The sequence below is a fragment of the Malaclemys terrapin genome, chromosome 5, assembly GCF_027887155.1.
Source record: "Malaclemys terrapin pileata isolate rMalTer1 chromosome 5, rMalTer1.hap1, whole genome shotgun sequence".
Classification (NCBI taxonomy): Eukaryota; Metazoa; Chordata; order Testudines; family Emydidae; genus Malaclemys; species Malaclemys terrapin.
This window is the reverse complement of record NC_071509.1, coordinates 128,709,926-128,722,430: the sequence shown is the minus strand read 5'-3', so window position 1 is coordinate 128,722,430 and position 12,505 is coordinate 128,709,926. Positions and strand designations below refer to the sequence as shown.

General features: G+C 40.1%; 1 protein-coding gene across 2 annotated transcripts in view; it reads right to left on the bottom strand.

Annotated features, from left to right (window-relative positions):
* ANTXR2 (ANTXR cell adhesion molecule 2) overlaps positions 1-12,505 on the bottom strand; it is a 176,099-nt gene that overhangs the window by 157,462 nt on the left and 6,132 nt on the right. For both annotated transcript variants that reach the window (XM_054029912.1, XM_054029913.1), the window contains exons 3-7: positions 11,804-11,875; positions 4,611-4,692; positions 3,013-3,120; positions 2,839-2,907; positions 1,820-1,900 (exon numbers count right to left, since the gene is read on the bottom strand). In XM_054029912.1, coding sequence (XP_053885887.1) covers positions 1,820-1,900; positions 2,839-2,907; positions 3,013-3,120; positions 4,611-4,692; positions 11,804-11,875 — 412 coding nt within the window. The remainder of the gene's footprint in view (positions 1-1,819; positions 1,901-2,838; positions 2,908-3,012; positions 3,121-4,610; positions 4,693-11,803; positions 11,876-12,505) is intronic.

Here is a 12,505-nt window from a genome sequence, read left to right as displayed (position 1 = left end):
TCCCCTATCCTTCAAAACCTGAGAGAGGAGCATGATGGAACCACCGCTTAGCCTCTAACAAGGAAACAGCAGCCCTTGCTAGAACTAGGAGGTGCAAACTGATACTCCTTGTATTTATGAGGTTGACTCTTGCCATATATAGTTGAAAAACATTATAAATGTTTAGGTCATGGGGTTTCCAAGGACATTAAACAATTAAGGCCAAATACTCAGCTGGTGTAGATCAGTTTTGCTCCATTAACTGTGCTGGGCCGATGTACAGCAGCAAAGGAACTGGCCCTTAAAGTCTTCAAAATACTGACAAACAGGCATTCCCTAGCATTTGCCACATGGATTTACTATCTCTTAAGGGAGATGCAGTAAGAGCCTGAACAGATTGATTGCATCTCTTTAGACTGGACGAGGAATCTTCTGAAACAATATATCAGCAAAGAGAAGAAAAAATAGTTTAATCTATACCAGTAACTTCTAGAGAAAAACCACATTATTCAATGGAAAAGTAGTGACAAGTTCATGATTTCATGACTTAGTTATAAGTAGTGTCCTTTGTTTAAAAAAAAAAAAAAGGGGCGGATGGAGGGGGAACAGCAGTGGGGTCTGTCTTGGGAAGAGAGCTTCATTCATTATTATATTATAGCCTTACATTTGACATTCAGTTTGCACTATTTTCCTTTATGAATAAAAGCGGTATTGAACAACATATGGAGCTTAAACCAGCTTGAGCTCACTGCCTATCACGCTGACCAACAGTTGCATTGTTTCCTTCTACTCCTCTGTCTGTCTGCATCCATCTGTTGTCTTTTGCCTTATACTTCGATAGCAAACTCTTTGGGGCAGGGACAGCCTTTTTGTTCTGGGTTTGTACAGCATCCAGCACAGTGCGGTCCTTGTCCGTGGCCAGAGCTCTTATGCACCTACCGCAACACAAATCATTAACAACAATAACAAACATCATCTTTTAAGGCACTGGTGCTCTGACGATTATCCAAACGACACTGAATTTCCTCTAAAACCAAATATGTAAGTTATGGTCCATACAACTGAAGATGCCTACTTGAGCGAACCAACTAAAATATAGCCTCGTCACTGACCACATCAAAAGCATGAACCGCGTCTCTTGGTTTCATCCCTTCATATCCCTTTCAAACAAATCACTGCAATCAGTTCATTCACCCACACTCATTAACGGGACCCTTTGGTGAAACGCATAAAATGCAGGAGTAACAAACCAAACTAAAAGACAGTGTTCTTACAGGGAAAAAAAGCGGGTAAAAGCAGAGGCCAAAGTGATGCTTCCGGAATACTTCCATATTCTTACTAATTTCTGGTTAGTACCATAACTAGCTTATGGAATACTTTAAAGCCAGTTGTTAGCAAACTCTTTTGAACAGCTGTACCACATCACCAGACTAAGCCCTTAACTGTAAAAGTTTCCACCTCATCCCCTTGATTTAGGAAAACTCACCTAAGCTTGCATTTTGCTAACTCTATACTGGGCCAGACCACATGCAATTCAGTGGATGGCAGGCAACAGCAATGTATGGAAATGCATCACTAAGGTAAGAAGGGTAAATGTATTGCAGATACCAGTGACTGGGAACTATGAATTTAGGGCCCAATTCGGCTCAATGAAATCAATGGAAATGGAGGGCTCTCAGCACCTCTCAGAAGGCAATCAGCTCCTTGCAGGCCTTTAGACTAAACCTAGCTAATTATAATGCAATTGCCTTCCTGGCAAAAACCAAGCCTCCACAGAAATCAAGAAATTGCTTCTAAAATCCATCAAAAGTTCTGAGAATGAGTGTTTAATAATACTCACAGAATTAATTATTCCTTTAAGCGCTTGGAATCCTCCAGTGACAGGGAAGACTTGTTCTTTTGTATCAGCAATTCTTTCAAGCTTTGAAAAACAAACACAAATAACTTGGCAGACCAAACACATTGCACAATATTTTTCAGCCTGAAAATCTAAACATCGGTCTAAAAGCAACAGGCTCTATCATTTAGCAAGAGAATGGAAATCCTGGATCCCATGGACATTCTGGCCCACAGTTAAAAGAGCAGTTATGTTTTTTCTGAGCAGGAGTACTTGCTGCAACCTGATATACAGCTAATCCCACTGTATGGTAATCACTCAAATTCAAATAAAACCAGAGTAAGAGGATCCCTAAATACAGACCATTTCAGACAATCATTTTACTTCTCTTCTTGGAGTGGAGTTAAAAATCAGCACTAAAACTGAGAGAGAGATAGGTGGTGCAAATTTTCTGCTTCCCTTCATCTTACTTTACAAAGTCTTTCCACATACCCTTTCTTTAAGGTTCCTTCTGTACACTTTTCCAGTTAAAGTCCAAGTCTTCCTACTCCATTTCCATCCGCTCTATAGTGCTAATTCTGCAAATGATCAGCTTATATGAGCACAGGACCTATAGATACATCTTCAGTTGATGAAAAAAAAACAATAGTCCTTCTTTTGTTTTCCAAAACAAAGACTATTGTCCCCTGTCAACTCAAAGCTTATCTATAGCCACTGTACTCATGCAAGCTGTGGTCTAAGCTGGTTAACATTTGAATGGAAAGTTTACCTAAATGATCTGGTTCAGGCGGCTATCAATAAGTGTAATTCATTTCTGAGAGATCTTTTATGTAATAGAACAGTGGCATCCACTCATTCTTTTTACGTCTATTAATAAGCAAATGCCTAAGTATCTACTTCCTGCTCTGGAGAAGATATTGGACTGTTCCAACATAAGTAAAGTACACTCATCTACCACAGTGATGGCTGCCTTATAAAAACTTGAATTATGACATAATTAGTAATAACAACAATGCACTTACTTGTTCTTGTTTAAAATCAAGGACCCCAACACAGTAAACTCTAGCCCCTAAAGTTCGGGCCTTATTTGCCTGTTTCAAAATAGAAAGAAGAAAGAAATACACTATTTACACACCAGGCTATACACACACAAAAACACAGCAGAATGTAACAGACAGTTGCAGTTCGGTACTCACCTCTTTTTCTGCATACAAGGGGATCTGACCATCCAATTTACCATCTGTCAAAGCAATGATTATACTGGAGAACTTTGAGCCTCCTGCACCCTCAATTTGTTGATTTGCCTGAAAATGAACAATAATTATCCAGTTTGCAGTCCTATCCGAACTTATAACCAAGGTACTTCTACTAAACGAATGCAGCCATCTGAAATAATCCAAATAAGACTGAATGATCAAATCCATCCCTAGAATTCACCTCTTCAAGCAATCCCCCATCTCCCCTCTACCTATCATCCTTTCATTAATTTAAACCATAGTTGGATCACAGCCTTGGATTGTAATTTGTTTAGGCTAAGGAACATGACCAACATTTTCCAAAGTTACTAGTGACTTTAAGAGCCCAAGCGTTTGGGTCCACAAACTGACACACATTTAAAGCAGTACGATTGTCATACTCTGCAATTTTTGATGATCATGTCCCTTTAAGGGGTCTCACTTTCAATATTGCCAACCCCAAACCTTAAAAAAATCATTAGACAGGCCCCAAAATATAATGAAATCAGATTTAAAAGAATAAGGTTTTTTTTAAACAACAAATTTGGGGCTCTTTTTATTTGTCTTCTAATTTTTCAGCCCTTTACGTCACAGTGTCAAACTTTTCTCCACAACCGTGATGGCTAGAAACTTACTTTTTCTTATTGATGAAAAGTTAGATTCTCACAGAGTCCCTGGTCCCCAGGACCTGGGCCTTTAAATTAAACATCAAATATTGTGAGACTCAATAAAATTACAAGAGTCAACAAGACTGCGAATTGGATACCCAAAAATTAAGGGAGCTAAAATCACTAGTCCCTATGGAATATTTTGGCCCATGTCTTTATCTATGTTTGTAAATAAACATGAACCTTTTAGATGCTCTATTAATGTTCTGTAATAATAATAGCAACACTATAAAGCTGTGGTTATTTACTATACCAATTCTTTAACTGTTATACAGTGTTAGTTACTTATTCCATATGGGAAAACTAAGGTCCACCTCTTGACTCTAGGGGTATGTCTACACTACCCGGATCGGCGGATAGCAATCGATCTATCAGGGATCGATTTATCGCGTGTAATGTAGACACGATAAATCAATCCCCGATCGCTCTCCTGTCGACTGCTGAACTCCAGCAGTGCGAGAGGCGGAAGCAAAGTCGACGGAGGAGCCATGGCCGTCGATCCCGTGCCACGAGGACATGAAGTAAGTAATTCTAATTCGATCTAAGATACGTCGACTTCAGCTATGCTATTCTCGTAGCTGAAGTTGCGTATCTCAGATTGATCCCGCCTAGTGTAGACCAGGCCTAGGAAACAATACAAAAGAAACTCCATAAGGCAAACCTCACAGGATTTCCAAGCCCCTACATGAGTTTTTCCTCCTAGCAGAACAATCTTTGCTTGAGTAAGGACCTTGGGATTTGGCCCTTAAAGACTATTGGATGTAAGATCCAGTAACAAAAAAATGCATGCAAAATGTTTTAAATGCATATTGTTTTGTTGTTACTTCAACAGGGCATTCAAGTCATGGGAGAACAGACTTTTATTTCAATTATAAGCCTATTAAAACTTACTAGTTTTAATCCTTCGTGCATGTATGTATCACCAGCTGGCTTCACACTACGTAAATCTTGAAGGCCCTGATTGATTACACTTCTGCGAATAATTAGAAAACAAGACCAAAGGTTGTTCAATCAATAAATGATGCTAAAAATCACATTGACAATTGGTAAAACTAATAGGTTTTGATGTTCTATATGTCCCATTGTATAAAAGGGCTACAGTATGACCCTGAAATTAAAACATGAAAAAAAAAATCATTTCCGCTCATAAACATTGTGCAGAGACAAATTTAAAATCACAACGAAAGCTGTGCTTTGGTAACCAATATGGTATGCCTAAGTGACACTATGCTTTGGGGACTCAGAAAGAGTCAGATTCAAGAGGAATGTTTCAGATGGAGCTTATACTGCAAACAAAGGTCCATGTACCAACTCTAGAACAGTTCACTGGAAATTGTGTCATACTTTTTGAAGTTTACTTAGCTTGCTCGCCTGCATTTACTTAGCTTCCAGGCACACGCAAATTAAAGAAGAATTCTACCAAGATCCACAACTTTATTTCTGCAAGCAGCATAATGGAATGATACACCTTCATACGTACTGACAGGAGGTAATTCATGAGCTGGAGGGTGCTAAAACAGTATTACAATAATTAATTAAAGTCCGTTTTCTAAATAAAAAAAAAATCTGTTCATTCTTTCAGCATTTGTAGGATGTTCTTGTGGTTAAAGCAATGAACTGGGATTCAGGAGAGCTGGGTTCAATTCCTGGCTTTGCCACAGACCCTGTGTGTGACCTCAGGGAAGTCATTTAACCTTTATGGGTTGCAGTTCCTCATTTGTAAAAAGTGGACAACACTGTTTCTCTGTTTTACTGGAAAACCGAAAGGATAAATCCACCAATGACTGTGAGGTGCTCAGATACTAAGGGGATGGGGCTGTGGAAGCAAGTAGGCAGAAGTAAAGGAAATATTTTGAATGCAGTCAGTAGTAGCAAAAATAAAAGGATTACATTAAGAGGGCCACAGCCTCAGATTCTCAGTCAGTTTTCACTTGGGCAAACTTCTAATGAAGTCAATGGGCATTTGCCCTAGTAAGGAGATTGTCATTTGGCCCAGAATGCACAGAACACAACAAATACAGATGACAATGAGGGAGAGTGAGGGATTGGCTAGGAAAGTATTTCCAGACTGCATGAAACCCTTCCTTAGGGCAGACAAAGAAAGAAAGAATTGGAACGCCACCCAGCCCGAATGCCATGCACAAGTCATTTGTTCCACTGATTAAGTTTCTCTACGTTTAGAAGCTTTACTCCAGAAGTACAATATGTAGATGTAAATTTCAATTTGCATTCAGCAACTGATATCCATATTGACAGTTGCAATTGCAAAGGAAGAGATTCTGTGTTAAATAGACGGAAGAGAACAAGTTACGTAAGGCAATACAATCTGTTTGATCCAAATATTTTACATTCAGCAGCTATAGAAACAACTTGAAACTGATTATGTATGAATGCAGATTATAAGCCACATACTTAGTGCTTGCCAGAAATGAGTGGCAGCATGTCCACAGGCATTAATGTTCTGCTTGCCAAGAAACAAACAGCAACTGAAGTTCCAGTTTCTGAAACAGATTTCACATTGCAAAAATAGCTCTTGTACAATCAGCTCAGTTTTATCCAGTATGTCTCATGACCAGGCCTCACAGGACACACTGGCACCTCCAGGCCTCTTTTTGCAGTTGGTTCTGGTGAAATCTTTGGCAACAAAAATTGTCCCTTCTGCAGCAGCAGGGAGCAGGTCACTATCTATCTTCCAATACCAAAGCAGGCATTGTAACAAGGGGGTTCATGCTACCATCACCCCCACCCTACCCCCGCCCACTCCCAGAACTATCCAGGACTCTGCGGCTCTCCCCAGTTCTGTACCTGTTGCTGAAGCCACCAGATTGTAAATTGTTCAGGGCAGGGAGCGTCTTTCTATGTTTGTACAGTGCCTACCATAATGGGGCTAGGATTGCTGGTTGGGGTCCCTAGGCCCTGCTGCAGTACAAATAAATAATCATCATAATAATGAATTCTAGAGCTCTGCAGGGCTCTCTTATGATTTAAGTCACACAAAAGGTGGAGGGAGCGGGCGGGGGGGAATCAATCCGTTCACTACAGTCTGTAACTTGCAGCCTGTCTGTGTTTGGGCTGAATGATTACAAATATAACATCTCTTCTCAATTCAACATATGTGCTGCATCACACCTCTGTCTTTTAGAAAAGGCATATTTAATCTATAATAGCTACCCTGTCTGTTCTTTCTTCTGCGCTTCGTAATTACTTAGATAATATCTCCACAAGCAGCATAAAGCAAGTAACACCCTTCTTACAAGGCTTCCATCATGTCTTGTCTAACCTAGATTGTAAACTCCTAAGGTCAAGGACCATCGGTGAAATACTGGCCCTACTGAATTCAATGGGAGTTCTGCCATTCACCCCATGTCTTTCCTCTCTATGGTCCCAGTTCTGCTTCCCTTTCTCACAGTGAATAGTACCCTCCCAGGAGTACACCCATTTATTTCAGCGGGTCTATTCATGAAGTCAGGTGCTATTTAATATGAATAAGGGTGGCTGACTCAGGTCTGACATAAGACTTAAAGAATACTGTTCACTCTGCATTGATTGCACTGCCGTCACTGGACTGCGTGGTGCACGACTCAATTCAGAATTTGGTCTAGACAGTCTAAGGATGCAATAGTACTAAGCACTGAGACCCAACGTAAAATAAACTACAACATACCAGCATCTGCCATTGGCTGAGCACACACCTTGACTTTCCCTCTTTAGTTGGTCTAGGGTAGCTCTGCAATTCTTCATGCGGACTGAATTACTACATGGCATTTATCAGCTGAACAGATGCTGACAACACTGGAAGCCCTAGTCCAGACAACCCAACAGCTACTGACACTGTTTTTGACACCGTGTCATGTAACCCTGCCTTGATATAGCACTGAAAATGGTGTCAGCAGCCAGTGGCCTGTCTACGCTAGGGCTCTGAATGTTGCTAACATGTTAGCAATTTTAAAAGTCTTGCTAATGAAGACAAGACAAGACCATAGATGGTACTCTCTGTCAAGATACATGGCCTGATCGAACGTCCATTAAAGACAATGGATATTACAGACTTCCATCAACTGGATCAAGCCCCTACAAGGATACGTCACATACAGACTGACTTCGTAGCAGAGACCAACTTCCTTTGCATTAGTGTGAACAAATGTATTTCTGACAGGCACAAAGAGAGGGAACAAAATGTTACTTGATAGTGATGGAGAGCACATCTGAAAAAATATGCTGAAGATAATGCTGAATGCCAGTTCTTGCTAGCGAAAGGCTTTGCCCTTGGAAATTAATACTGCTGAGGTCAGTGTTGGCTGGAATTGTCTGCTACATAAGCCTCAGGTCACACAAGTTAAATTCGACAGAGGATTACTCTGATTTGTGAACCTGAGTTTTACGAATTGGGGCTCTAAGTTCTTTTAGGCCAGTTCCAATTTCGTATTTATTTACCATCCCACTCTGGCATCTCGCATTATTAGTCAGGATAGCTTGAGTACATCACCATCAACTGGCCTTTGAGAGTACACTCTGATTCCCAGTAAGTACATCCCCCAAAAACATGTATCAGGGATTGTCAATGTCTTCTCCAACAAAATGCAGCTGTACCACAAAATTGCTATAATCCAACAGGTGTATTAGGAAGCACACGCATACTTGAAGGAGAAAATGTGTCATTTGACAAAAACAGGGAAGTTTCATCCCAAATCTGTGCACAATATGCTCCACGCGCTACCTAGAATAACCTCTGCATATCCCCCTCCTCAGCTGAATCACATAAATTAATGAGAAGCTCTCTACCTACATGTGCTTTTCACACATCTTAGCTCAGTTAATAAATGCAAACTTCCCACAAAACTCCCTTCCAGAGGTAACTGGCAAATTTTCATTGATGTGATACTATGCGCCTCTACTACAATATTTGGGGCTCATTTGTCGTCTCAGTATGAAAAAGGTGGGTAACTGGAAAATTAGGTGCCTCTTCTGAATGTTACATGTGCAGCACAACAGTTTGTATACCGCTCTGGCTGGCTACATTCTGGCAGACCTTCCATGCTAAAATAAATGAGTGTAAAGTTAGGCTTGTAGAAATGCTTTGCTGGGTTGGTTCTTGCGTGTATTCATGATATGCATGTGCAACAGAATACGGAGAGAAGCCACATACCATACAAGCATCATGCATAAAGACTGTGGGCCTGATCCTGTGGTCCTCACTCATGCAAAGTATTCAGTAACATCAAATGGAGTTTTGCCTAAGTGAAGACAGCAGGATCACACCCCGTACATATGGCCAAAGGTCTGAGTCAAACACTAATTATAGTTGGCAGAAGCTAGGATATGGAAACTACAGTTATATCTGCCAGCAGACAGGCAGCCAGGGGAGTATACAAAGTATATTGTGATGCCTGTATCATGTGCTTTTCCTGGCCACCGGTTTTTGATAAAATTATACTGTTCTGTGGCTAAAGAGGATTTTAGTCTCCAGGGCTGTCAATATGGCACTTCTCACCAACACAAAGTTCCCTTTAACTTTAGGTTTTTACTTCTAGGGTGTGTTCATACCATATGTGTCAATACAGTTGAAATATGTTGTAAAAATCAGTATGAACTGTACTTTGTAAAGGACTAGCATTCAATTAATTAAAATACAGTAAAACTTCACTGACTTGAACAAATGACTGGAAATTCATTGTGGTTTACTGAGATTTGTGAATTAGCAAGTAACAAAACACAATTCATAAGAAATCAAAGATACTGCGTCACTCAAAGGTACTAAGTCCCTAATATTGCAATGTGCTGAGCCCCTCATCTCCTGCTGGAGCCAATGAGAGTCAAAGATGCTGAGTTGTTCTCAGCTGTTGGACTCCTTAATATTTAGAATCAAAGTTTTTCAAAGCGTATCTGCATTAAAAATATCTCTACTCAGGGCTGGTCCACATTAACCCCCCAGTTCGAACTAAGATACGCAACTTCAGCTAAGTGAATAACGTAGCTGAAGTCGAAGTATCGTAGTTCGAACTACAAGGTACTTACCGCGGGTCCATTCGCGGCAGGCAGGCTCCCCCGTCGACTCCGCATACTCCTCTCGCAGAGCAGGAGTACCGGTGTCGACAGCGAGCACTTGCGGGATTGATTTATCGTGTCTAGACAAGACGCGATAAATCAATCCCAGAAGATCGATTGCTTACCGCCGAACCCGGAGGTAAGTATAGACGTACCCTCAGTCATGTACATACAGTTACTGTGATTACTTCCCATCTTCCTCATCTTCTTTCACAACCCCCAATGAATCACAAAAGGGTAATTTTTTTTCAGTATTTGCGTGCACCGATGCCTCAGGAAATATTGGATGACAGAAAGGAAAGGAAGAGGAACTCACTTATAACTAAATATGCTCCTCCAGAACTCTCCTTTCTAGAATTGATTTTCATAGAAAAATATGTTTTAACTCCTTCACACGACTGAGAACATACTACACCGACTCACTGAAACAGCACCTGTGCTTCTGTGGAGGGATGCCAAAATTCTGCCTAGGCATTCAAAATAGTGTGAACTACTGTATCAATCGTGACTGTCAGCGTTCAGGAAGGAATATGGCATTGAAAAGAATCAAGCGTCCATTGAAATCAAGAGAAAGAGACTCCCATTGACTTCAACAGGTGCTGCAGCAGGTCTAAAACGCCTTATCCTGCACTCTCTGAAGTAATTTAGAGTTGTGATCTATAACCTCACCCCTCTCTACATCTGCCCATAGCGTAGACCAAAAATTCAAGTCAAGTCAATTTTTCAAGTCAGACCACTTTTTCAGCTGCCAAAGTATGGATTTAGATGAATAATTGAGGCACCCAGTTCCGCAAATCTTGCCTTATACCTCTGGTAATAATACTGTTTTCTTGATTTGCTTATTTATTATAAAAACCAATAAACAAACTGAACATAATAAAACATGCCTTAGTGTTACTCAACTGCAAGAAGCCAGAGAGAGAGGAACGCCTCACTTCAGTCCCTCACAAGTTGTTTATGTGGCTTAATTACTTCACAAATTGTTCATAATCCAAGAATTGTTCCTTATATGATTTGAAATGAGCTACCCATCAGCATTTTCTCAAACTACTTAACTGCTCTGTTTTGGGGCTTTCCTTGCTGTTTTGACATGGTTCAAAAGGCACGTGTGGGAAAAATATCAGAGTTTTCAGTAGTTTGACATGAGATCAATCTAAAATGGTGACCTTGAAAACACTGCAATGACTCTCTGCAGGAAGCAATGTTCTGTAATGTAGATTTCCTGTTGTTTCTGATGTGACTTTTTCTACTAGTTCACTTTGCAACAGTCTCCCCTTCTAACGGTGTATTTTTCTCTTCTGTTTCCTTTTTTTCCTTCCTAGCTTTCCCTCCAACCTTTCCCTGACTTTCCCAGAGGTGGTCATTTTTTTCTTCCCTTTGAAAACAAAGCAAGCAGTCTCTTCTTATGCCAGCATGGATATGCAAATCAAATGACAAGAGGTGCAGCAAACAACTCCTCAACCCTCTCTTCAACTCAAGGCAATAAACAGCAACTACAAGGTCCATCAGACCTCCACTGATTCAGGCTGGTCCCAGATACCAGCACATCTTCTAATGCCTATTTGGAAATCAATAAAATTGTTTTCAGAATTTTTATTTTAAAAAATCCTGGTTTTATGTACCTTTTCCATATCAAATGTAACATTTATCGGAGATATTAATTTAATGTAACAAGGTTTGTCTTGAACGCAGCATTTACACAGAGCTTCTGCATCCCTGGATTTCAGTTTACAAAGACGAGCAAGCATCATTATCTCCATTTTGCAAATGAAGAAACTGAAGCATACGGAGGTGAAGTGGCTTGCCTGTGATCAAGATAGTGACAGAGTTGAGACAAAGAACCTAGATCATTTAACTCCCTCGCTCATTCTGACTTAGTGGTCCATGCATTGGGATGTTCACAAAAATAAACCCAGACATGAACTGTTGCCTTATGATTCTGAGGTTTCCATACTGGCTGCCCCTTGAAAGTATCAATCATTTTGCTAACATCATCTGATCTAGTAAAAGCCCTAAAAAAAAAGGAATAATGAACTAACCTGTCTCCAGTTAATGGCATAATGGCTTGTGCTTGGGTGGAAAACACTATGAAGGATAATCTCATCCGAGGGCTTTTAAAGAAAAGAAAAATACATACATTTTAGACAAATGAAAAGAAAACCTTGTACAGTATATCCATCCATCATCTTTTTGCCTGCCTTTATTAGCGTTATTCTCATCATCTTATTTCCAAAGCATACACTTTCAAACTACAAATCAAGAATGTGCAGAAGAAAAAGGGAATTAATAAGCTGGTTTACTTCTTGAGCTCATACCTCTCTTGCCCTGGTGTTCTGCAAAATGCAGAAGCAAAATTATTGTTTTCTTTCTTGCTTTATCATAGGCGGTAGATAAACACAAGTTAAACTGAGGTATTTAACCTCAAAAATTCATGCACAGAACTGCAGTTTGCAATTGCAATAGAATGAGGCTTCACATTTTTAAGGCATGCATGTACATTTTTGTACTCACCCAACTATGGATGCGTATGCAACTCGGGGATTTGCAAACACCCATTTTTGCACATGTGCAATTCTAATTTATGCACATGCACTGGTTGTTATGGGCATTTTGGGACCTGTGCAAAAGCGAGCTTACATTTTAAAAGTTTGGGCCTGACACAATTTAAGACTTTGGACCAAATTCATATCGGGTGTGAGAAGGCACAATACTAGTAATATTAAAGTACCAGCACCCACTTA